This window comes from Xenopus tropicalis, chromosome 10 (assembly GCF_000004195.4).
Source record: "Xenopus tropicalis strain Nigerian chromosome 10, UCB_Xtro_10.0, whole genome shotgun sequence".
In the NCBI taxonomy this organism is placed as follows: domain Eukaryota; kingdom Metazoa; phylum Chordata; class Amphibia; order Anura; family Pipidae; genus Xenopus; species Xenopus tropicalis.
The window spans coordinates 49,787,311-49,811,711 of record NC_030686.2 but is presented as its reverse complement, the minus strand read 5'-3'; the positions used below and the strand labels follow the sequence as shown (position 1 = coordinate 49,811,711).

General features: G+C 49.0%; 3 protein-coding genes across 5 annotated transcripts in view; 1 reads left to right on the top strand and 2 right to left on the bottom strand.

Moving 5' to 3' along the window:
• Positions 1-24,401, top strand: part of ndel1 (nudE neurodevelopment protein 1 like 1) — a 65,586-nt gene that overhangs the window by 15,309 nt on the left and 25,876 nt on the right. The window lies entirely within an intron of this gene.
• rnf222 (ring finger protein 222) lies at positions 294-7,783 on the bottom strand. Of its 2 annotated transcripts, NM_001030464.1 has the most exon segments (4): positions 294-673; positions 845-869; positions 1,151-2,095; positions 7,722-7,783. In NM_001030464.1, a coding segment is annotated over 1 exon segment (627 nt). In that variant the 5' UTR covers positions 2,073-2,095; positions 7,722-7,783; the 3' UTR covers positions 294-673; positions 845-869; positions 1,151-1,445.
• On the bottom strand, positions 13,112-14,648 carry LOC105945624 (tripartite motif-containing protein 60). Its single transcript, XM_012954193.3, has one exon. It carries the CDS (start codon positions 14,573-14,575, stop codon positions 13,145-13,147), a length of 1,431 nt encoding a protein of 476 aa, XP_012809647.2. The 5' UTR covers positions 14,576-14,648; the 3' UTR covers positions 13,112-13,144.

The window sequence follows — 24,401 nt, the reverse complement described above, 5'->3', positions numbered from 1 at the left end:
TTGGGGAGGGGAATTCAAGAAAAGGGTGCCACGCCTGTACTGATATTTATGTCCCATCTCTGTTGCCGTAGAGCTCCCTGTTTTTAACTATTGCTGATGCAAAGCCGGGAGGGTTATGTAACGGTTAGATAATACAGCTGGGTACCTCCAGGCTCTTTCTGTCTCTCCTCACAGCACCCATGTGATAGGGGAGCATCCCATGTAGGAAATCTAATAATAGTCCCAATGCCAGTGCTCGTGTCGCCCTCACCATTCCCATCATGCACTCCGGTAAAACCAGGAAACTGAAAATGAACTTTCACAGTCTGTTTTTTTTTTTTTTACTTTAACTTTTTTGAGAACAGAAGCCCCTCCCCCTGTAAATTACCCCCCTCCCTCCGTAATATAAAAATAAATGGTTAAAATAAATGTCTTTACATTTCACAGTATTAAAAGATCCGGTGCTGCTGTCTCACAGGTAGGAAAAAGTTAAACAGAGCTGAGTTTGTAGAGCCGCCATGTTGCATTATTTCTACATAGGCAGAAGGGGTGGAGTCAGTAAGACAAGGTGGAGTCAGTAACGGTGTGGTACCTGCCCACAGGTTGTACCACCTTGCAGGGGGGATTGAGGCCCATACTTTTGCACTTTGTTATGTGTAGGAGCGTAGACCCGTGGGGCCACCCCGATTATTTCCTTTTGCAAATTGACCCAGCTTATAGTAAGGGCCGCGGTCCCCAAGTTTGTCAACAACCAAGCTTAGAAGTCAGTCCAGGTTGCAGTATCAGAGGTACGGGCTCGGACAGTGTTGCGCACTTATGGGGTTTTTATTTCACTAGGTTCCAGTTGGAGAGTAGCCAGAATTTCTCCTTTGAGGGGGTGGCATATAGTACAATGCCATTATCTTGCATAAGAGCCAACGGACCATTTGGTCAAGGCTTCCAACAACTCAAACGTGTGAATGGAGGAACTACCAAAACTTTGGCATATAAATTGGGGCTAGGCCCTAAGAATATGTTTATCCAGACAGGTGTGTGCCAGAGCTCCTCTCCACCATGCCTCGACATGGTCATCCAGGAGCATCCGCCCAAACGAGCTCACAGGGTTGAGTTTGAGGAAACTAGCCCACAAGGAGAGCGCCCATCCTTCTGGGCCATGAGATCACTGCTGGGTGTCTCTCCTGAGCCCTTGCCAGGGAAAGTGGCGGTTGATACGGAAACAATCATTTATCGGCACAAGGTGCAGAGCGCAGTTAAACTTCTCACCCTATAGGTGCTGAGCATGATGGGAGACGTAGTCCTTTCAAGTTTGGCATATAAATTAACCCATAACACTGCAGGCCCTGTGAGCACTGCAGGGGGTTGTTTATCCAGAGGTGGTGTGCCCATGGCTGCCTCTCCACTTATACAGCCAAGGAGGCCACCAACATCTCAAGGAGCTTCCACAGAGGACGAGTCACAAATGTCCATCAAACCCTTTTGGCCAACAAGATCCATGGCAACACAGCGGCCAATATAGCCACGAGGAATATGAGTAGGAGGATGACTATGAGCACCGGAGAGCGGCAGACATTGTCCCTGCGCCTCAACACGGTCGACTGGGCGGGGGCCACCTCCACGCTCTCCAGGGGCTGCCCTTGGTCACTGATGATAAAAACCTGAGACCCAAAGGAGCTGCTGAGTCCTTCTGGGCTAATGGCCGCCTGACAGGTGCATGCTGGGAGTTCCTCCGCCGTCGTTTCCGTGTCGGAGATGGGGATCTCCACGGTGTTGGGGCTCCGGGCGCTCTCGCAGTGTCTCTGGCACGAGGGGGAGATGGGCACTTCCAGGGTCTGGCGGCGCTCCCCCGACTTGGGGGGCAAAATGAGCCCCCCCTTACTAAGGAAGGTGACATAGCGGCACAGGGGGCAAATAATGTTCTTCCTGACGGAACCTTCCTGCTTGGCCGACAGGAGATATTTCACCAGGCAGTCGTGGCAGAATGAGTGGCCGCAGTTCAGCCTCCGCTCTGCCGTGTTGGGGGTCTGTAACTGCTCGTAGCATACGGGGCACTCGCTACCCGGGGGGGTCTCCTTGCCGCCCTCATCATTAGACATGGCGCCCACTTGCCCTCCAGGGTCTGAAACACACAAACAGTGGGCACATTAGTAACAGGTACAGGGGCTTCCCTGGGTATCTGGGGGAGGTACTACTTCCTCTGGGGGCGGGGTTACACAGTCAGTCCCTCCCAGTGCAGTAGGTACAGTGGGTTCCCTGGGTATCTGGGGGAGGTACTTCCTCTGGGGGCGGGGTTACAGTCAGTCCCTCCCAGTGCAGTAGGTACAGTGGGTTCCCTGGGTATCTGGGGGAGGTACTTCCTCTGGGGGCGGGGTTACAGTCAGTCCCTCCCAGTGCAGTAGGTACAGTGGGTTCCCTGGGTATCTGGGGGAGGTACTTCCTGTGCAGGGGGGAGAGGGGCGGGGTTACACAGTCAGTCCCTCCCAGGGCAGTAGGTACAGTGGGTTCCCTGGGTATCTGGGGGAGGTACTTCCTGTGCAGGGGGGAGAGGGGCGGGGTTACACAGTCAGTCCCTCCCAGTGCAGTAGGTACAGTGGGTTCCCTGGGGGGGGGGGTACAGTAAATACAGATGATTCCCTTGATAGGAAAGGAATGAAGGAGAACACACAGTAGATTAAGTTGCGCAGAGCAGTAGGGAAGTTGCAGTTCTACTACATCATCAATGAGAGGAATGCAGAAAACCTTCATTTTATGCCACATATTTTTGATGCTGAATAAACAGTGAGAGTCAGATACACAGATTATCGCCCATGGGCCACAGACTGGGAGGAATAGTTACCCTTTACCAGTCGATAAACAGGTGGAAAGTACCACATAAGCACCGATCACGTGGCCTTGCTGTGTCGCAGCATCAGGGAAGCACAATACTGATACATTTACTATTCTTATGCGCTACCCAATGGGATACTGGGGCTCGTTTACCATTGCTGCAGGCGTAACTGGGGGGGGGGGGGTAAAATCACCCCTTGGTGTAACAATTGCCCCAGGGGTATTTGAAGCTGCCAGAGAGCATGTAGCAGAAAGCAAATTAAAGGGCCGGTACCCATATATTTACACACCAGGGATTTCCTGCAGATTCAGATCCCTACTGGGCTGTAATAGGATGGGAACCCCCTGAATTACCGTACCCCCCCCCCCTCATTATATCAGGGTGCCCCCCAAAATCTCCAACTCCACCCTACAGTATGAGTTCAGCCTACAATATGATCGTTGGGCTTACTTGCCCTTTAAGCAATGTATGAGCCTCACTTACTTGCTCGCAGGATCCCTGGGGGGGTTCTTTCTGGCTGCGCCACAGTCGGGGTGTCGGGCAATAGTGAGGGACGCGGCTGGAATGTACCAATGGCATTCGCCTGATCCGGCCCACATTGCCGTGACGGGACCCGGTGAATCAGTTAATCTCTGAATGTGGCCCGACCTGTTTTGTTTTTGGCAAAAACACAGGAGGAATCTGACTCTTGTATCTGTGGCAGGATCAGTCATCCTCCTATCTGTAATGCTCATTTACAGCACTGCTGCCCGGACATACTGATGACTGATTAAACTAGGAGAATGGAAGGAAAAAAGGCCTTGGGCAAATGGCAAGTCCCGGCGGCTCATCCAATTCCCATTTATATGTACTGGAGCGGCCCATGATTGGCTATACGGGGGGAGAGATAAGGAAGCTCAGCAAGGCAGAGTCACCACTGATCCATTAAAGGGGAACTTCACATTATAGTTATATATAGTTATATATATGTAGAGAGGGCTATTCCGAGACAATTTGCAATCGGTCTTCATTTTTTGATTATTTCGCTTTCTGTTCAGCTGCTCTCCAATTTGTAATTTCAGCAGCGATCTGGTTGCTAGGGTCCAATTTAACATAGCAACCAGGCAATGGTTTGAAAGCAAGACAGAAATATGGATAGAGGAGGGCCTAAATAGAAAGGATAAGTAACAATGTAATTGTAGCCTCAAGGTTTTTTGGCTGTCGGGGTCAGCGACCCCCCCCCCCCCCCCCCCCCCAATTTGAAAGCAGAACAGGAAATCAAATAATTAAAAAACTAAAGGACCAATTGAAAACTTGCTTTTATAACGTCACATATTATATTTATGGAATGGCCCCCCATACACTACTAATGGTGTTTATAGTAAAGGGCTGAAGGCTGGGGGGCTACAAGCTGTAGGGAAACTATTACCCCCCCCCCCCCCCCGACTGACACCCAACTGCCCCAAATACTCCGTAATATGAACCAATGTCTCATCCCGGTATCACTCCATGTGTAGGGAGATTCTGGTCCGGCAGGTTCTGGGCGGATCCCTCTATATATTTATAGCACAATGTATCTCTCTATATAAATATATTTATATAACTGTGTATCTGTGTGTATATAATTATGTATATACTGTATTTATAGCGCCAGCAGCTCGTTACCCTACGGTTTCTATTCCATCATTGGCTGAGAATGAAATCTCTGGTGTATGATTCAGTCACTTCAAAATGGTCCCTTTATAAAGATTTGTCATACAGATAGCTAGAATCTCAGCCATAAAGCAGGGCAGGACTGCTGCTTACAATGGGGGGATCAGATAGGATCTGTGCCACTGTGACAGAATGCTCTGTTATACAGATAGCTAGAATCTCAGCCATAAAGCAGGGCAGGACTGCTGCTTACAATGGGGGGATCAGATAGGATCTGTGCCACTGTGACAGAATGCTCTGTTATACAGATAGCTAGAATCTCAGCCATAAAGCAGGGCAGGACTGCTGCTTACAATGGGGGGATCAGATAGGATCTGTGCCACTGTGACAGAATGCTCTGTTATACAGATAGCTAGAATCTCAGCCATAAAGCAGGGCAGGACTGCTGCTTACAATGGGGGGGGGATCAGATAGGATCTGTGCCACTGTGACAGAATGCTCTGTTATACAGATAGCTAGAATCTCAGCCATAAAGCAGGGCAGGACTGCTGCTTACAATGGGGGGGGGGGGTGTAAGTACTCGCTCTGGGTCTGTTGGGCTCCGCCCCTTTTACCTAAAAGGAGACCACAAGACCAGACAAGTGAGGGACACTACAATGAGGAGGGCACCCCCAGCACTAAACCTACAGGATAGAGCCGCCCCCCCTGACAATTCCATGGGACCCCCCAGCGGGAAGGTTTCTGCCCTTTAACATGATAATGATCCCCTGATGGCCGGTGCTGATTATATGTACAAATCCATGTGTGTAAGGAGCCCCCGATACTCCCAGGCCGGTGCGGAGCCCCCGATACTCCCAGGCCGGTGTGGAGCCCCCGATACTCCCAGGCCGGTGTGGAGCCCCCGATACTCCCAGGCCGGTGCGGAGCCCCCGATACTCCCAGGCCGGTGCGGAGCCCCCCGGGGGGAGCTTAGTGCCCAACGAATAAGAAAGGGCCCCAATGTACAAGTTATTTCCAGCTCTTTTACTGGCCCATTGGGGAATTCAATTGCTTTAATTGGAGTTGGATCCCCTATAGTAGCAGTGGGATAGTAGCACAGGGGCCCCTATAGTAGCAGTGGGATAGTAGCACAGCGCCCCCTATAGTAGCAGTGGGATAGTAGCACAGGCGCCCTATAGTAGCAGTGGGATAGTAGCACAGGGGCCCCTATAGTAGCAATGTGATAGTAGCACAGCGCCCCCTATAGTAGCAGTGGGATAGTAGCACAGGGCCCCTATAGTAGCAGTGGGATAGTAGCACAGGGGCCCCTATAGTAGCAGTGGGATAGTAGCACAGCGCCCCCTATAGTAGCAGTGGGATAGTAGCACAGGCGCCCTATAGTAGCAGTGGGATAGTAGCACAGGGGCCCCTATAGTAGCAATGTGATAGTAGCACAGCGCCCCCTATAGTAGCAGTGGGATAGTAGCACAGGGGCCCCTATAGTAGCAGTGGGATAGTAGCACAGGGGCCCCTATAGTAGCAGTGGGATAGTAGCACAGGGGCCCCTATAGTAGCAGTGGGATAGTAGCACAGGGGCCCCTATAGTAGCAGTGGGATAGTAGCACAGGGGCCCCTATAGTAGCAGTGGGATAGTAGCACAGCGCCCCCTATAGTAGCAGTGGGATAGTAGCACAGGGCCCCTATAGTAGCAGCGGGATAGTAGCACAGCGCCCCCTATAGTAGCAGTGGGATAGTAGCACAGCGCCCCCTATAGTAGCAGTGGGATAGTAGCACAGGGGCCCCTATAGTAGCAGTGGGATAGTAGCACAGGGGCCCCTATAGTAGCAATGTGATAGTAGCACAGCCCCCCATATAGTAGCAGTGGGATAGTAGCACAGGGGCCCCTATAGTAGCAGTGGGATAGTAGCACAGGGGCCCCTATAGTAGCAGTGGGATAGTAGCACAGGGGCCCCTATAGTAGCAGTGGGATAGTAGCACAGGGGCCCCTATAGTAGCAGTGGGATAGTAGCACAGGGGCCCCTATAGTAGCAGTGGGATAGTAGCACAGCGCCCCCTATAGTAGCAGTGGGATAGTAGCACAGGGCCCCTATAGTAGCAGCGGGATAGTAGCACAGCGCCCCCTATAGTAGCAGTGGGATAGTAGCACAGCGCCCCCTATAGTAGCAGTGGGATAGTAGCACAGGGGCCCCTATAGTAGCAGCGGGATAGTAGCACAGCGCCCCCTATAGTAGCAGTGGGATAGTAGCACAGGGGCCCCTATAGTAGCAGTGGGATAGTAGCACAGGAGCCCTATAGTAGCAGTGGGATAGTAGCACAGCGCCCCCTATAGTAGCAGTGGGATAGTAGCACAGGGGCCCCTATAGTAGCAGTGGGATAGTAGCACAGGGGCCCCTATAGTAGCAGTGGGATAGTAGCACAGCGCCCCCTATAGTAGCAGTGGGATAGTAGCACAGCGCCCTCTATAGTAGCAGTGGGATAGTAGCACAGGGGCCCCTATAGTAGCAGTGGGATAGTAGCACAGGGGCCCCTATAGTAGCAGTGGGATAGTAGCACAGCGCCCCCTATAGTAGCAGTGGGATAGTAGCACAGGGGCCCCTATAGTAGCAGTGGGATAGTAGCTCAGGGGCTCCTATAGTAGCAGTGGGATAGTAGCACAGGGGCCCCTATAGTAGCAGTGGGATAGTAGCACAGGAGCCCTATAGTAGCAGTGGGGGAGGGGCCAGATGGGGCAGTTAATAGTTTCTCTGTAGGAAACATCCCAGTTACTAAATGGCTTTGGTTGAAGAGGCAAAATCCTGAAAAACTGGCCCCTGAGTATCCTGAGCTTAAGCCCTCGGATTCGCCTACACGCCTTTCTGCAGATTTAGAATTCAAATTTAGATTGTCAGCTCTTGCGCCCATCGCCCCATAATATCCCTGTTTTCATTCCGACCCCCCTATCCGTGAATATAATGTGCCCCCCCTATTCTCATATTAATGTAATTTGCTGCATTACTGAAAATGAAGCTGAAATTAACCCATTGTTCCCCAATCCCAGCTCTGAGGAGGGGGCGGGGCTTATTGTGGCCCCAGGGCCGCTGGGCTGGAACCCACAACTCCCAGCTGTGTATTGGAACCCTGCGAGGATTCCCAGCACCTTGGGGTTCCCGGGGGCTTCTCCCTCCCTAAAGGAAACACTTGGTTGCAGAGCTTGCACTCTACTGACCGACCCACCCAAAGTGACCTGTTAAGTTTACATTCAGACCCAGTAATGCTGAGTTGCACCCATTCTGCCCCAGTAAGTTACCTTCAGTCCTGCAGGTTCTGGTTCTGCCCAAATGAGTGGAGTTGTTCCTGGAAGGATCTGAACCAAAAAGCTCCACGACTTGTGCTGAGATATTCATGGATTTACTAAAAGCCCCGCCCCTTCTCCACATGCATTCTGGGTGTGACCCTACCTGCCTCCCGGGCCAGCCCAGAACTTGCCTCAGCTTTCCCCCCACCACCCAGACCCGGGCGGGTATTGATGTGCTAATGGGCTGCGAGGGTTTCTGTTCTCTCTCAGCTCTCATACAGTATGGGGGTACAGCTTATTGTGTGCCCAGAACATTCCCTCTCTGTATATTTGTATTTATACATATGGGTAGGGGGTGCCATAGTGTTTCCCTTAGACAGTACAGTATGGGGGTACAGCTTATTGTGTGCCCAGAACATTCCTTCTCTGTATATTTGTATTTATACATATGGGTAGGAGGTGCCATAGTGTTTCCCTTAGACAGTACAGTATGGGGGTACAGCTTATTGTGTGCCCAGAACATTCCCTCTCTGTATATTTGTATTTATACATATGGGTAGGAGGTGCCATAGTGTTTCCCTTAGACAGTACAGTATGGGGGTACAGCTTATTGTGTGCCCAGAACATTCCTTCTCTGTATATTTGTATTTATACATATGGGTAGGAGGTGCCATAGTGTTTCCCTTAGACAGTACAGTATGGGGGTACAGCTTATTGTGTGCCCAGAACATTCCTTCTCTGTATATTTGTATTTATGCATATGGGTAGGGGGTGCCATAGTGTTTCCCTTAGACAGTACAGTATGGGGGTACAGCTTATTGTGTGCCCAGAACATTCCTTCTCTGTATATTTGTATTTATACATATGGGTAGGAGGTGCCATAGTGTTTCCCTTAGACAGTACAGTATGGGGGTACAGCTTATTGTGTGCCCAGAACATTCCTTCTCTGTATATTTGTATTTATACATATGGGTAGGAGGTGCCATAGTGTTTCCCTTAGACAGTACAGTATGGGGGTACAGCTTATTGTGTGCCCAGAACATTCCTTCTCTGTATATTTGTATTTATACATATGGGTAGGAGGTGCCATAGTGTTTCCCTTAGACAGTACAGTATGGGGGTACAGCTTATTGTGTGCCCAGAACATTCCTTCTCTGTATATTTGTATTTATACATATGGGTAGGAGGTGCCATAGTGTTTCCCTTAGACAGTACAGTATGGGGGTACAGCTTATTGTGTGCCCAGAACATTCCTTCTCTGTATATTTGTATTTATACATATGGGTAGGGGGTGCCATAGTGTTTCCCTTAGACAGTACAGTATGGGGGTACAGCTTATTGTGTGCCCAGAACATTCCTTCTCTGTATATTTGTATTTATACATATGGGTAGGAGGTGCCATAGTGTTTCGGTGGGGTAACTATATACACAGCAGACCCCACGGTTGCAGGGTGGCCCAGACTGCAGGGGCTGCTCTACCTTAGTCCCCCCCCCCCCGGGCCTCTCTCGGGTATTGGGGCAATTCCTCCCTCTAGTTGAGTTGATGAGGATGAGCAGTACAAGCTGGAGTATCTCCGGAGTAACTCACTATAAGTCAATAAGAGATAATACGACAGAAACAACAATAACAGAGAAGTTATTCCAGACAAACCTGTTTCAGATCAGTTTCTCTGTATGAAGGGAAATCCCAACATGCTGCGACCGATGCTCAGTAGGGGGCAGATTTGTAACAATTACCCATTCGTCATAATAATCTGCCCCCAGGGGGCGCTGTTACACGGGAATCATTTTATCTCATCAGAGTAACCATTAAAGGGGAAGTTTATCTTTGGATTAAATGGAAACTAGTCTGTCTCTGTGCTGTAGGGACATGTCCCCCCCCCGACTTAGGCTCACAGTGTCCTGCAACCCCTCCCTCACTGTGTCCCTCTGTGAAGTGGTGGATTCTGGGAACTGAAGCCCCTCTGCTCTTCATAGAACCCACTATGGGAAGCAGAGAGACTCCAGTTCCCAGAATCCACCACTTCACAGTGGGACAAGGTTAAGGGGAGGGGTTAGATGACACTGTGAGCCTAAGGAGGGTGGGGAAAAATGGTTTATATGAATATCAAGATAAAAGATATATTTATATGAATTTCTGGTCATTCAGACAGGGTTTCTGTAAATTCCTGCCTAAAACACTTAATGAGCTCAAAATGGGAGGTATATTTACCCTTTATCAAGTAGACCAATGGGATAGGAGCAATAACACAATTCATATAAATATATATTATTCTTGTGCAACGAGAGATCAGATGAAGTCAAAGCTTTGTTTGGTTTCCATTCTACACGGATTTATTCCTATTCATCTCCCAGTCTGTTGTCCATTCGCTGTAAGGTTGCTAGGGTTAGTGCTACTCTAGCAACAACAAAAATATATATAATATAGAATATTCTAGGCCCATATATCAAAATGAACATGTACCCTGAGCAAAGTAATCATTTATAGCGGGGGCCACTTAACTGTGTCTTTGACCCCCATCTGGACCCCAGTTCTACCCCAGTTCTACCCCCCTACTCTGACACAGACAGAGGAGTAACAATAGGGGGAGAAGACCCTGCAGCTGCCCAGGGTTGGGGGGGGGGGCCGGGTAAGTACCCAAGTGTATAACTGTGGGGTTGGGCGGAGCTCAGGTAGGTCACGTTACACTCCCATGATGCCCCTGATTGGCTGGGAGTCTCCTTGGGGGCTGCTGTAGTCACATTGCACTTTCACTGGCCCCTGTTTGTTCTGATCAACTTGTTATTTGGGGATTTTCACTTTTTGGTGCATGACCTGGTGCTGCCACTAGAGGGCAGGGCTGTGTAATAAATACCCTATATCAGCTCTAGCGCTTGTTTCTATGTAGAGTCTGATAGCAACAGCTGTTTACACATAGTTTTAACTTTATTTTGCTGATTGCGGTGTTTATTTTGCATTATATCTCAAGGTCACACCAGTCTCAGAATGAGCCCAATGTACTGAATCTCTTGTTCTACAGGGCAAAAGGTGGGTTGTCTTGCCCTACCCACAATGCATCTGTAACCTTCCCCGCCCTGCAGGGAGTTGAGAATTACAGTTAACATCAACTTTCCAATTGGTCTTCATTATTTATTTGTTATAGTTTTTGAATTATTTTCCTTTCTCTTCTGCCTCTTTGCAGCTTTCAAATGGGGGTCACTGACCCCGGCAGCCAAACCCTATTGCTCTGTGAGGCTCCAGTTTTATTGTTACTGTTACTTTTTATTCCTTATCTTTCTATTCAGCCCCTCTCCTATTCATATACCTGTCTCTCACTCAAACCCCTCCCTGGTTGCTATGGTAACTGGAGCCCTAGCAACAGCATAACTGACCCCGGCAACCAAAAACCTATTGCTCTGTGAGGCTCCAGTTTTATTGTTACTGTTACTTTTTATTCCTTATCTTTCTATTCAGCCCCTCCCCTATTCATATTCCCATCTCTCGTTTAAACCCCTGCCTGGTTGCTAGGGCAAATAAGACCCTAGCAACCAGATAGCTGCTAAAATACCAAATAGAGAAATGCTGAACAAAACTCCAAATAACTGGAAAAACATAAAAAATACAAAATGAAGACCAATTGCAAACTGTCTCAGAATATCAATGTCTACATCATATTAAAAGTTAATTTAAAGGTATATTTCCCCTTTATATTATGTCTGTACCCCCCCCCCCCCAAAAGTCTACATTTTTATTCTGTCCATCAGAGGCCTTCCCTGAACTCCGCCCACTGCGCCACTTGGTCTCTTAGTCACATGGATCTCACTGGCCAATCACAAGGGAGATAGAAGCCAGACCATCTTGCATTTAATGGGCGGTTCCATTGAACAGATCCGGTTCTGGTCCCGTTGCCCATTAGTCAGTACCGTGTATCTATTTACACATAGTATTCTTGCCTGGCCTATTAAGTGCAGGGTAGAGCGCCACCCACTGGCTGGAGATGGAACAGCAACATATATTACCTTGCTCCCAAGTCGGGTTCTGTAGAGTGCAAGCTTGTGAGTCCAGTCTCGTTTCCCTGTATAGTGCAGACTCAGTGGATTTTTTTAAAGGGGAAGTTCACCTTGATGACAATGATATTCTAAGACAATTTGCAGCTGGTTTTTATTTTTCACTATTTGTTGTTTTTCAGGTATTTAGCAGCTCTCCAGTTTCAGCAGCTATCTGGTTGCTAGGGGCTTGTTTGCCTTAGCAACCAGGCAGCGAGACTGGAGTATAAAAACCACCAATAATGTGCAATGGCTGTAAATTGGAAACTTGCTCAGAATGGTATTGTCGTTTATTATGGAAAACTCAGTGTTTGGGTGAAGTTCCCCTTTAAACTGGGAAGGTGCAGAGAAGCCAAACTGTAAATATGATTTATGGCTGGAAATGATCCCCCTGTGGCTCGGGGTTTACTTTGCCTTTATACAGGCTGCAAATCGTGTCATTCCGCACGTTGCAAATCTGCTTTTTCCTCTGAGCAGCTTTGCAATTGGTCTTCATTATTTATTTATAATTTGTGACTCTCCAGCTTTCAAATGAGGCTCCAGTTTTATTGTTATTGTTACTTTTTAACCCTTATCTTTCTATTCAGCCCCTCCCCTATTCATATTCCCAACTCTTGTTCAAATTACTGCCTGGTCGCTAGGATAAATTGCACCATAGCAACCAGTTAATGGCTAAAATACCAAACTGGGGAGCTGCTGAACAAAATCCTAAATAACTGAAAATCCATAAAAAATGAAGACCAATTGTAATTTGTCTCAGAATATCAATGGCTTTATCATACTAAGGTGAATTTCCCCTTTCATCTAATAATGATATTCTAAGGCAATTTGCAATTGGTCTTCATTTTTTTATTATTTGTTGTTGTGTTTTAAATATTTCATGTTTTCCTCGGCAACTCACCAGTTTTGGAATTTCAGCAGCTGTCTGGTTGCTAAGGCTGAAATTAGCTTAGCAACCAAGGAGGGGTTTGAATGAGAGATATGATCAGGAGTAATAAAGTAATAAAAAGTAACAATAACAATAAAACTGAAGCCTTATAGAGCAATAGGGTTTGGCTGCCGGGGTCAGTGACCCCCATTTGAAGGCTGGAAAGAGTCAGAAGGAAAATAATTAAGTAAATAAAGAAGACAAATTGAAAAGTTGCTTAGAACTGGCCATTCTATAACATACTAAACATTAACGTAAAGGCATCTCTATGCCCCACCCCCTCTGTGCCAGTACATGCCACACCCCCTATGTGCAGTACATGCCCCCTGCCCCCTTTGTGCCAGTACATGCCCCCCCTTTGTGCCAATACATGCCCCGCCCCCTCTGTGCCAGTACATACCCCCCTTTGTGCCAGTACATGCCCCCCCTTTGTGCCAATACATGCCCCGCCCCCTCTGTGCCAGTCCATGCCCCGCCCAGCTCAGCTGCCCAGCCGTACCCACCCACTACGGACCGAGAGTATAACATGGAGCGGCTCGGTGAAGGTGGCGGTGAAGGTGTGCAAGTGCCTGATTGGGTCGCTCAGTTCAAAAAATGAGAGGCGCCCGCCCTCGAACTCCAGGTAAATCCCTATTGGCTCCTGGGAGCCCGTGCCAGGCAATATGGCTTCCTTGCTGTCATGTATTACGGAATATTGCTTCTCCCATCTCCTCAGCACCCACGACTGGTCGTTGTACCCCATTCTGGATGCCACCCCTTTCCTCCTGATACTGGCGTAGGCCACTCCCACCATCCAGTTCCCCGGCACGCTGGTCTCCACCTCCCAGTTATGGCGCCCAATAGCGAAACTCCTACTGCTTAAGACCTGATCGTACCAAAACCTTGCGGGGGTTTCTGGGCGACCTTGGTTGGTCCTTGACCAGGCGGCGGCCCTCAGGTCATCGGACAGAGTCATGTGATTGCCGGCCGTGTTTATATCCAACATCTTGTCATTGGCTTCTCCAGGGAGGAACATCCTTATTCTGCGCAAACCCAACACCGTGGCTTCGAGCAGGTCCCTCAGCGCCGGGTCGTTCTCCTGGTCACTTTCAGCCTCACAATTATCCACCTCGTCCGGGTCCCAGCCCTGTAGAACGGTCAAGGGGTTCTCCGTGTTGCACAGCAACTCAACGTGGTGGATCTTCCTACTCAACTGCTCCCCCTTGGTCCTGAGAGATTGAATTTGCTCATAGGCCGGGAAGGGGGCCTTCCTCTTCCAAACCCCTCCGCCCGCTTCCCCCCCGTTGCGTTGATCCTGTAGACTTTGGACCTTCTTCTCGATCTCCTTGTTCCTCAAGATCAGTTTCTCCTGGAACTGTTGGAGCTGCTGCTTCCGGATTTTGGAGGCCACCCTTACGGGCTTCTGGTAGTGGCCCTGGTGTTGCCTCTCGCGGCAGCAGGACTCGCAGAGGGACATCTTGTCGTCGAAGCAGTTGTAGTTGAGCAGCTTCTTGTGGACGGTGCAGGAGGAGGAGCTGAGCTCGGACAGGACATGCTCGGCCGACTTGCAGTGCACCCTCAGGTGGTTGGGGCACAAGTAGGCTTCACAGAGGAGACACGTTTTGGAGGCAGTTACGGACGCATGGAGGCAGTAGGTGCAGAACATGCCCGTGTCCTTCTGCTCCGGTTGGTTGGATATGACGGCCTCCACTATTTTACACAGAGTCAAGTTCTTCCTCAGCTCCGGCCTCCTGTAGAACGTGTGTCGGCACTGGGGGCAACTGCATTCCCCCTCCCTCTCCCACTGGTGGTCCCACGTGTGGCTGATGCAGCGCAGGCAGAAGTTGTGAGCGCAGAGCAGCGTCACGGGGTCCCTGTAGGTCTCCTGGCAGATGGAGCAGCTCAGCTCTTCTCTAACGGCGGCGACAGCCATGACTGAAGGGGAAGCAAACCCTCTCTTTCTCTCAAACTGGTCCGACCAGGAACAAGGCGGGGAAATACTTCACGACCTTCGTGTTAAGATAAGAAAAAAAGCTCCAAAGGGGAAAACCCTTGAGGAAACTATTCAGCTTTAGTGATTGGCTCAGGGGGGGGGGAACTTGCTCCAACAAGTTGAACTTGATGGGCAGAGTCTTTTTTCAACCTCTTTTATTATATTCCCTTTATTGGGTCCCCCAGTTGATCCTCTCTGCTCCCTGTTATAAATAAGAAGTGGGCGGGTCCTAATGGTCCTTTCCCAGAGGCGCAGTAGGAGCTGAGTAGCCAATCACATCCCTGAGCTCCAAAGGGAGAAACCCTTGACGCCTATAAGGAAAATATTCAGCTTTAGTGATTGGCTCAGGGGGGGGGAACTTGCTCCGTCCCAGCAGAAATATAAAGCTCATTGGTAGCCATCGGCCTGATTATTGAAATCTGACGCAGACTGCACTGGTTTCTATGCTGCCATGTGAATCTATTACTAATCTGCTGTGTGTATAAGGCACTGGGCTGGTAGCATTTCTAGCCAACTTCTTTTGTTAAGCTTTAGTTGTCCTTTAAAATGAAGCCATAGATAAAACCCTACTGCACCTTGACATTGAGACCCAAGGACTGCATTCCCCAGCGTAATTGTCAGGGCATTCTGGGACTTGTAGTTCCTCTATGTTTAGTTTCTTGTTTGGGGCAAGTTGTTGTTCCACACAGTGGCCACTAGGGGGCACGCTGCTGCCATTAAATCTGATATTGCCATTGGTTTTTGTTTTATTTGGTGCGTAATGTTTAATTTTAATATTTTTTTTTTCGGTACAGCACTTTGTTCATTGGTTTAAAATAAAAAATAAATGAACTATTTATTTATATTGTAAAAGGAAAGTCAGTGCCCATTGGCTGCTGTCCTTTCATAACAAAAAAAAAAAAACAACAAAAACCTGTTACAGAATGTCCCATTCCCAGCAACTTTGCAGTTGGTCTTCATTATTTATAATTTTTGACTCTCCAGCTTTCAAATGAGGCTCCAGTTTTATTGTTACTGTTCCTTTTTATCCCTCATCTTTCTATTCTGCCCCTCCCCTATTCATATTCCCATCTCTCATTTAAACCACTGCCTGGTTGCTAGGATACATTGCACCATAACAACCAGTTAATTGCTAAAATACCAAACTGGAGAAAAAGGAAAGTCAGGGCCCATTGGCTGCTGTCCTTTCATGACTTTATTTTCTCATTTAACCCCACCCTTAAAAAAAAAACGGTCATTTAACGGTGAGAATGTGTTGGTCCCACCACCCACAAATATACAGAGAGGGAATGTTCTGGGCACACAATAAGCTGTACCCCCATACTGTACTGTCTAAGGGAAACACTATGGCACCCCCTACCCATATGTATAAATACAAATATACAGAGAGGGAATGTTCTGGGCACACAATAAGCTGTACCCCCATACTGTACTGTCTAAGGGAAACACTATGGCACCCCCTACCCATATGTATAAATACACATATACAGAGAGGGAATGTTCTGGGCACACAATAAGCTGTACCCCCATACTGTACTGTCTAAGGGAAACACTATGGCACCCCCTACCCATATGTATAAATACACATATACAGAGAAGGAATGTTCTGGGCACACAATAAGCTGTACCCCCATACTGTACTGTCTAAGGGAAACACTATGGCACCCCCTACCCATATGTATAAATACAAATATACAGAGAAGGAATGTTCTGGGCACACAATAAGCTGTACCCCCATACTGTACTGTCTAAGGGAAACACTATGGCACCCCCTACCCATATGTATAAATAGAAATATACAGAGAAGGAATGCTCTGGGCACACAATAAGCTGTACCCCCATACTGTACTGTCTAAGGGAAACACTATGGCACCCCCTACCCATATGTATAAATACAAATATACAGAGAAGGAATGTTCTGGGCACACAATAAGCTGTACCCCCATACTGTACTGTCTAAGGGAAACACTATGGCACCCCCTACCCATATGTATAAATAGAAATATACAGAGAAGGAATGTTCTGGGCACACAATAAGCTGTACCCCCATACTGTACTGTCTAAGGGAAACACTATGGCACCCCCTACCCATATGTATAAATACAAATATACAGAGAAGGAATGTTCTGGGCACACAATAAGCTGTACCCCCATACTGTACTGTCTAAGGGAAACACTATGGCACCCCCTACCCATATGTATAAATACAAATATACAGAGAAGGAATGTTCTGGGCAGACAATAAGCTGTACCCCCATACTGTACTGTCTAAGGGAAACACTATGGCACCCCCTACCCATATGTATAAATACAAATATACAGAGAGGGAATGTTCTGGGCACACAATAAGCTGTACCCCCATACTGTACTGTCTAAGGGAAATACTATGGCACCTCCCACCCATATGTATAAATACAAATATACAGAGAAGGAATGTTCTGGGCACACAATAAGCTGTACCCCCATACTGTACTGTCTAAGGGAAACACTATGGCACCTCCTACCCATATGTATAAATACAAATATACAAAGAGGGAATATTCTGGGCACACAATAAGCTGTACCCCCATACTGTACTGTCTAAGGGAAACACTATGGCACCCCCTACCCATATGTATAAATACAAATATACATAGAAGGAATGCTCTGGGCACACAATAAGCTGTACCCCCATACTGTACTGTCTAAGGGAAACACTATGGCACCTCCTACCCATATGTATAAATACAAATATACAGAGAGGGAATGTTCTGGGCACACAATAAGCTGTACCCCCATACTGTACTGTCTAAGGGAAACACTATGGCACCCCCTACCCATATGTATAAATACAAATATACAGAGAAGGAATGTTCTGGGCACACAATAAGCTGTACCCCCATACTGTACTGTCTAAGGGAAACACTATGGCACCCCCTACCCATATGTATAAATACAAATATACAGAGAAGGAATGTTCTGGGCACACAATAAGCTGTACCCCCATACTGTACTGTCTAAGGGAAACACTATGGCACCCCCTACCCATATGTATAAATACAAATATACAGAGAAGGAATGTTCTGGGCACACAATAAGCTGTACCCCCATACTGTACTGTCTAAGGGAAACACTATGGCACCCCCTACCCATATGTATAAATACAAATATACAGAGAGGGAATGTTCTGGGCACACAATAAGCTGTACCCCCATACTGTACTGTCTAAGGGAAATACTATGGCACCTCCCACCCATATGTATAAATACAAATATACAGAGAAGGAATGTTCTGGGCACACAATAAGCTGTACCCCCATACTGTACTGTCTAAGGGAAACACTATGGCACCTCCTACCCATATGTATAAATACAAATATACAGAGAGGGAATGTTCTGGGCACACAATAAGCTGTACCCCCATACTGTACTGTCTAAGGGAAACACTATGGCACCCCCTACCCATATGTATAAATACAAATATACATAGAAGGAATGCTCTGGGCACACAATAAGCTGTACCCCCATACTGTACTGTCTAAGGGAAACACTATGGCACCTCCTACCCATATGTATAAATACAAATATACAGAGAGGGAATGTTCTGGGCACACAATAAGCTGTACCCCCATACTGTACTGTCTAAGGGAAACACTATGGCACCCCCTACCCATATGTATAAATACAAATATACAGAGAAGGAATGCTCTGGGCACACAATAAGCTGCAGGGCTGTGATGCACAGACAGGTAATAAGAAGGAATAAAGATATTTCAGGAGGGCCCCCCGCCCCCCCCCCCGCTCATTGCTGTTAGGGATGAATGATGCCTTTATCTGCCACTTTTGTTGCTGCTCCCTGAGAACAGACTTGGACATAAAGAAAACTCCCAAATTGCCCCTAAGCAGCGTGGGAAAGGGGCCGGCAAGCAGCGGTGCATCAGATTCTCCCAGCAGGGAAGGGGTTAACCTGCAGCTCATTCCTGAAACAGGGTCTCGGCACCCAATGACCTTACGTTTCCCATGGCAGCACCTGCCTACATTGTAGTCTTATTAGATTGCAAGCTCCAGGGGTTAGAAGCTAAGACACTGCAGCAGCCGAACAGACTCGTGGGGACAGACAGTGTGTGCCGTAAAGGTTTCTGCTTGTTGCCACGGGGGCTAGCCATAGCAACTCCTGTACATCCCTATGGGAAGTGGGGGTGCAGATTGAGGTGTTTCCCCCCTAATCAATTTATATTTAGTTACCCTTGAATGACATTAGACGGGTTCCTATTACCCCACCTCCCTGCTGAATATCTCAGTGTGCGCAGCAGCGCTCTCACACGCTCTCTCACGCTCTCACTCAGGCGACTGTCACTTTTATTCCGTAGAGGAATTTCCATCTGCCGAGGGGACAGACCGGTCTTTTGTGCCTTGTTCCATGTTCATTTCCCTGCCCCAGGGGCCAAACAATAGGGATTCCTCTGCTTATTAGGGTTAGAAAAGGGGTTAAAGACTCTCCCCTAGCGCTCACTCACTCACTCACTCACTGTCTCACTCACTCACTCACTGTCTCACTCACTGTCTCACTCACTGTCTCACTCACTCACTCACTCACTCACTGTCTCACTCACTCACTGTCTCACTCACTCACTCACTCACTCACTGTCTCACTCACTGTCTCACTCACTGTCTCACTCACTCACTCACTCACTCACTGTCTCACTCACTGTCTCACTCACTCACTCACTCACTGTCTCACTCACTGTCTCACTCACTCACTCACTGTCTCACTCACTCACTCACTCACTCACTGCCGTCACATCCAATTGTCACTGTTCTTTCTTCTCTCTCTCCTCATTCTTTTATGTCCTGGAATTTCCTAACGGGGGCACTGAAATATATCTGTTATCATTTATACTCACCTAAAGCTTTCTATACACTACACTATGAGGGTGGAGCTTATTGTGAGCCCAGAACATTCCTTCTCTGTATATTTGTATTTATACATATGGGTAGGGGGTGCCATAGTGTTTCCCTTAGACAGTACAGTATGGGGGTACAGCTTATTGTGTGCCCAGAACATTCCTTCTCTGTATATTTGTATTTATACATATGGGTAGGGGGTGCCATAGTGTTTCCCTTAGACAGTACAGTATGGGGGTACAGCTTATTGTGTGCCCAGAACATTCCTTCTCTGTATATTTGTATTTATACATATGGGTAGGGGGTGCCATAGTGTTTCCCTTAGACAGTACAGTATGGGGGTACAGCTTATTGTGTGCCCAGAACATTCCTACTCTGTATATTTGTATTTATACATATGGGTAGGGGGTGCCATAGGGTTTCCCTTAGACAGTACAGTATGGGGGTACAGCTTATTGTGTGCCCAGAACATTCCTTCTCTGTATATTTGTATTTATACATATGGGTAGGAGGTGCCATAGTGTTTCCCTTAGACAGTACAGTATGGGGGTACAGCTTATTGTGTGCCCAGAACATTCCTTCTCTGTATATTTGTATTTATACATATGGGTAGGGGGTGCCATAGTGTTTCCCTTAGACAGTACAGTATGGGGGTACAGCTTATTGTGTGCCCAGAACATTCCCTCTCTGTATATTTGTATTTATACATATGGGTAGGGGGTGCCATAGTGTTTCCGTTAGACAGTACAGTATGGGGGTACAGCTTATTGTGTGCCCAGAACATTCCTTCTCTGTATATTTGTATTTATACATATGGGTAGGGGGTGCCATAGTGTTTCCCTTAGACAGTACAGTATGGGGGTACAGCTTATTGTGTGCCCAGAACATTCCTACTCTGTATATTTGTATTTATACATATGGGTAGGGGGTGCCATAGGGTTTCCCTTAGACAGTACAGTATGGGGGTACAGCTTATTGTGTGCCCAGAACATTCCTTCTCTGTATATTTGTATTTATACATATGGGTAGGGGGTGCCATAGTGTTTCCGTTAGACAGTACAGTATGGGGGTACAGCTTATTGTGTGCCCAGAACATTCCTTCTCTGTATATTTGTATTTATACATATGGGTAGGAGGTGCCATAGTGTTTCCCTTAGACAGTACAGTATGGGGGTACAGCTTATTGTGTGCCCAGAACATTCCCTCTCTGTATATTTGTATTTATACATATGGGTAGGGGGTGCCATAGTGTTTCCCTTAGACAGTACAGTATGGGGGTACAGCTTATTGTGTGCCCAGAACATTCCCTCTCTGTATATTTGTATTTATACATATGGGTAGGGGGTGCCATAGTGTTTCCCTTAGACAGTACAGTATGGGGGTACAGCTTATTGTGTGCCCAGAACATTCCCTCTCTGTATATTTGTATTTATACATATGGGTAGGGGGTGCCATAGTGTTGGTTTAGACACACATTGCTATATTTCTGTTCTGCAGGAGGGAAGAATAAAATGGATGGTATAGATCAGGCCGCTATTATTTCGATATAAAACATTGTGCAGAACACAAAGGCTGCTGGGAAAGAGGAAGTAGAGAAGTGAGAGACCAGATTAGAGCTCAGAGGGGGGAAGTGGGGGCTGCGAGTTGATGCGCAGAAGAGCAGATTACTTCATTTCCTTCCTGTCTTCATCATATTTCCTGTCATTCACCCACAGAAGTAGCCAAGAATTTCTCTATTGCTATAAACAACCCCCGCTACCCTCCCCCCCCCCCAGCCATACAGAGAAATCGCGAAATCGCTGTGTAATGTGGCCAAATACTAATGTATTCAGGGACATGTTTCATGGCTACTTAGTCATCAGTGTAGCCTGCAGGCTTGTATTCTGTAACAGCCTCCCAGGTCTGGCCTACTGTACTGGGAATGCCAGGGGGGCTGTAAGGTGCCACAGACAGTCACTATTTATTGGGCTGGGGGGGCTGTTTGTGCCTCTGGGTACTGGGAATGCCAGGGGGGCTGTAAGGTGCCATAGACAGTCACTATTTATTGGGCTGGGGGGGCTGTTTGTGCCTCTGGGTACTGGGAATGCCAGGGGGGCTGTAAGGTGCCACAGACAGTCACTATTTATTGGGCTGGGGGGGCTGTTTGTGCCTCTGGGTACTGGGAATGCCAGGGGGGCTGTAAGGTGCCACAGACAGTCACTATTTATTGGGCTGGGGGGGCTGTTTGTGCCTCTGGGTACTGGGAATGCCAGGGGGGCTGTAAGGTGCCACAGACAGTCACTATTTATTGGGCTGGGGGGGCTGTTTGTGCCTCTGGGTACTGGGAATGCCAGGGGGGCTGTAAGGTGCCATAGACAGTCACTATTTATTGGGCTGGGGGGGGCTGTTTGTGCCTCTGGGTACTGGGAATGCCAGGGGGGCTGTAAGGTTTCACAGACAGTCACTATTTATTGGGCTGGGGGGGCTGTTTGTGCCTCTGGGTACTGGGAATGCCAGGGGGGCTGTAAGGTGCCACAGACAGTCACTATTTATTGGGCTGGGGGGGCTGTTTGTGCCTCTGGGTACTGGGAATGCCAGGGGGGCTGTAAGGTGCCACAGACAGTTACTATTTATTGGGCTGGGGGGGCTGTTTGTGCCTCTGGGTACTGGGAATGCCAGGGGGGCTGTAAGGTGCCACAGACAGTCACTATTTATTGGGCTGGGGGGCTGTTTGTGCCTCTGGGTACTGGGAATGCCAGGGGGGCTGTAAGGTGCCACAGACAGTCACTATTTATTGGGCTGGGGGGGCTGTTTGTGCCTCTGGGTACTGGGAATGCCAGGGGGCTGTAAGGTGCCACAGACAGTCACTATTTATTGGGCTGGGGGGGGCTGTTTGTGCCTCTGGGTACTGGGAATGCCAGGGGGCTGTAAGGTGCCACAGACAGTCACTATTTATTGGGCTGGGGGGGCTGTTTGTGCCTCTGGGTACTGGGAATGCCAGGGGGTTGTAAGGTGCCACAGACAGTCACTATTTATTGGGCTGGGGGGGGCTGTTTGTGCCTCTGGGTACTGGGAATGCCAGGGGGTTGTAAGGTGCCACAGACAGTCACTATTTATTGGGCTGGGGGGGGGCTGTTTGTGCCTCTGGGTACTGGGAATGCCAGGGGGGCTGTAAGGTGCCACAGACAGTCACTATTTATTGGGCTGGGGGGGGGGCTGTTTGTGCCTCTGGGTACTGGGAATGCCAGGGGGGCTGTAAGGTGCCACAGACAGTCACTATTTATTGGGCTGGGGGGGGGGGCTGTTTGTGCCTCTGGGTACTGGGAATGCCAGGGGGGGCTGTAAGGTGCCACAGACAGTCACTATTTATTGGGCTGGGGGGGGCTGTTTGTGCCTCTGGGTACTGGGAATGCCAGGGGGGCTGTAAGGTGCCACAGACAGTCACTATTTATTGGGCTGGGGGGGGGCTGTTTGTGCCTCTGGGTACTGGGAATGCCAGGGGGCTGTAAGGTGCCACAGACAGTCACTATTTATTGGGCTGGGGGGGGGCTGTTTGTGCCTCTGGGTACTGGGAATGCCAGGGGGGCTGTAAGGTGCCACAGACAGTCACTATTTATTGGGCTGGGGGGGGGCTGTTTGTGCCTCTGGGTACTGGGAATGCCAGGGGGGCTGTAAGGTGCCACAGACAGTCACTATTTATTGGGCTGGGGGGGGGCTGTTTGTGCCTCTGGGTACTGGGAATGCCGGGGGGCTGTAAGGTGCCACAGACAGTCACTATTTATTGGGCTGGGGGGGCTGTTTGTGCCTCTGGGTACTGGGAATGCCAGGGGGGCTGTAAGGTGCCACAGACAGTCACTATTTATTGGGCTGGGGGGGGGGCTGTTTGTGCCTCTGGGTACTGGGAATGCCAGGGGGGCTGTAAGGTGCCACAGACAGTCACTATTTATTGGGCTGGGGGGGGGGGCTGTTTGTGCCTCTGGGTACTGGGAATGCCAGGGGGGCTGTAAGGTGCCACAGACAGTCACTATTTATTGGGCTGGGGGGGCTGTTTGTGCCTCTGGGTACTGGGAATGCCAGGGGGGCTGTAAGGTGCCACAGACAGTCACTATTTATTGGGCTGGGGGGGGGGGGCTGTTTGTGCCTCTGGGTACTGGGAATGCCAGGGGGGCTGTAAGGTGCCACAGACAGTCACTATTTATTGGGCTGGGGGGCTGTTTGTGCCTCTGGGTACTGGGAATGCCAGGGGGGCTGTAAGGTGCCACAGACAGTCACTATTTATTGGGCTGGGGGGGGCTGTTTGTGCCTCTGGGTACTGGGAATGCCAGGGGGGCTGTAAGGTGCCACAGACAGTCACTATTTATTGGGCTGGGGGGCTGTTTGTGCCTCTGGGTACTGGGAATGCCGGGGGGGCTGTAAGGTGCCACAGACAGTCACTATTTATTGGGCTGGGGGGGGCTGTTTGTGCCTCTGGGTACTGGGAATGCCAGGGGGGCTGTAAGGTGCCACAGACAGTCACTATTTATTGGGCTGGGGGGGGGGCTGTTTGTGCCTCTGGGTACTGGGAATGCCAGGGGGGCTGTAAGGTGCCACAGACAGTCACTATTTATTGGGCTGGGGGGGGCTGTTTGTGCCTCTGGGTACTGGGAATGCCAGGGGGGCTGTAAGGTGCCACAGACAGTCACTATTTATTGGGCTGGGGGGGGGGCTGTTTGTGCCTCTGGGTACTGGGAATGCCAGGGGGCTGTAAGGTGCCACAGACAGTCACTATTTATTGGGCTGGGGGGGGGCTGTTTGTGCCTCTGGGTACTGGGAATGCCAGGGGGGCTGTAAGGTGCCACAGACAGTCACTATTTATTGGGCTGGGGGGGGGCTGTTTGTGCCTCTGGGTACTGGGAATGCCAGGG

Excerpts from the sequence above, each read along its gene's own strand:
- rnf222 (XM_031894132.1), bottom strand. The coding sequence starts at position 2,072 with ATGTCTAATGATGAGGGCGGCAAGGAGACCCCCCCGGGTAGCGAGTGC.
- LOC105945624 (XM_012954193.3), bottom strand. The coding sequence starts at position 14,575 with ATGGCTGTCGCCGCCGTTAGAGAAGAGCTGAGCTGCTCCATCTGCCAG.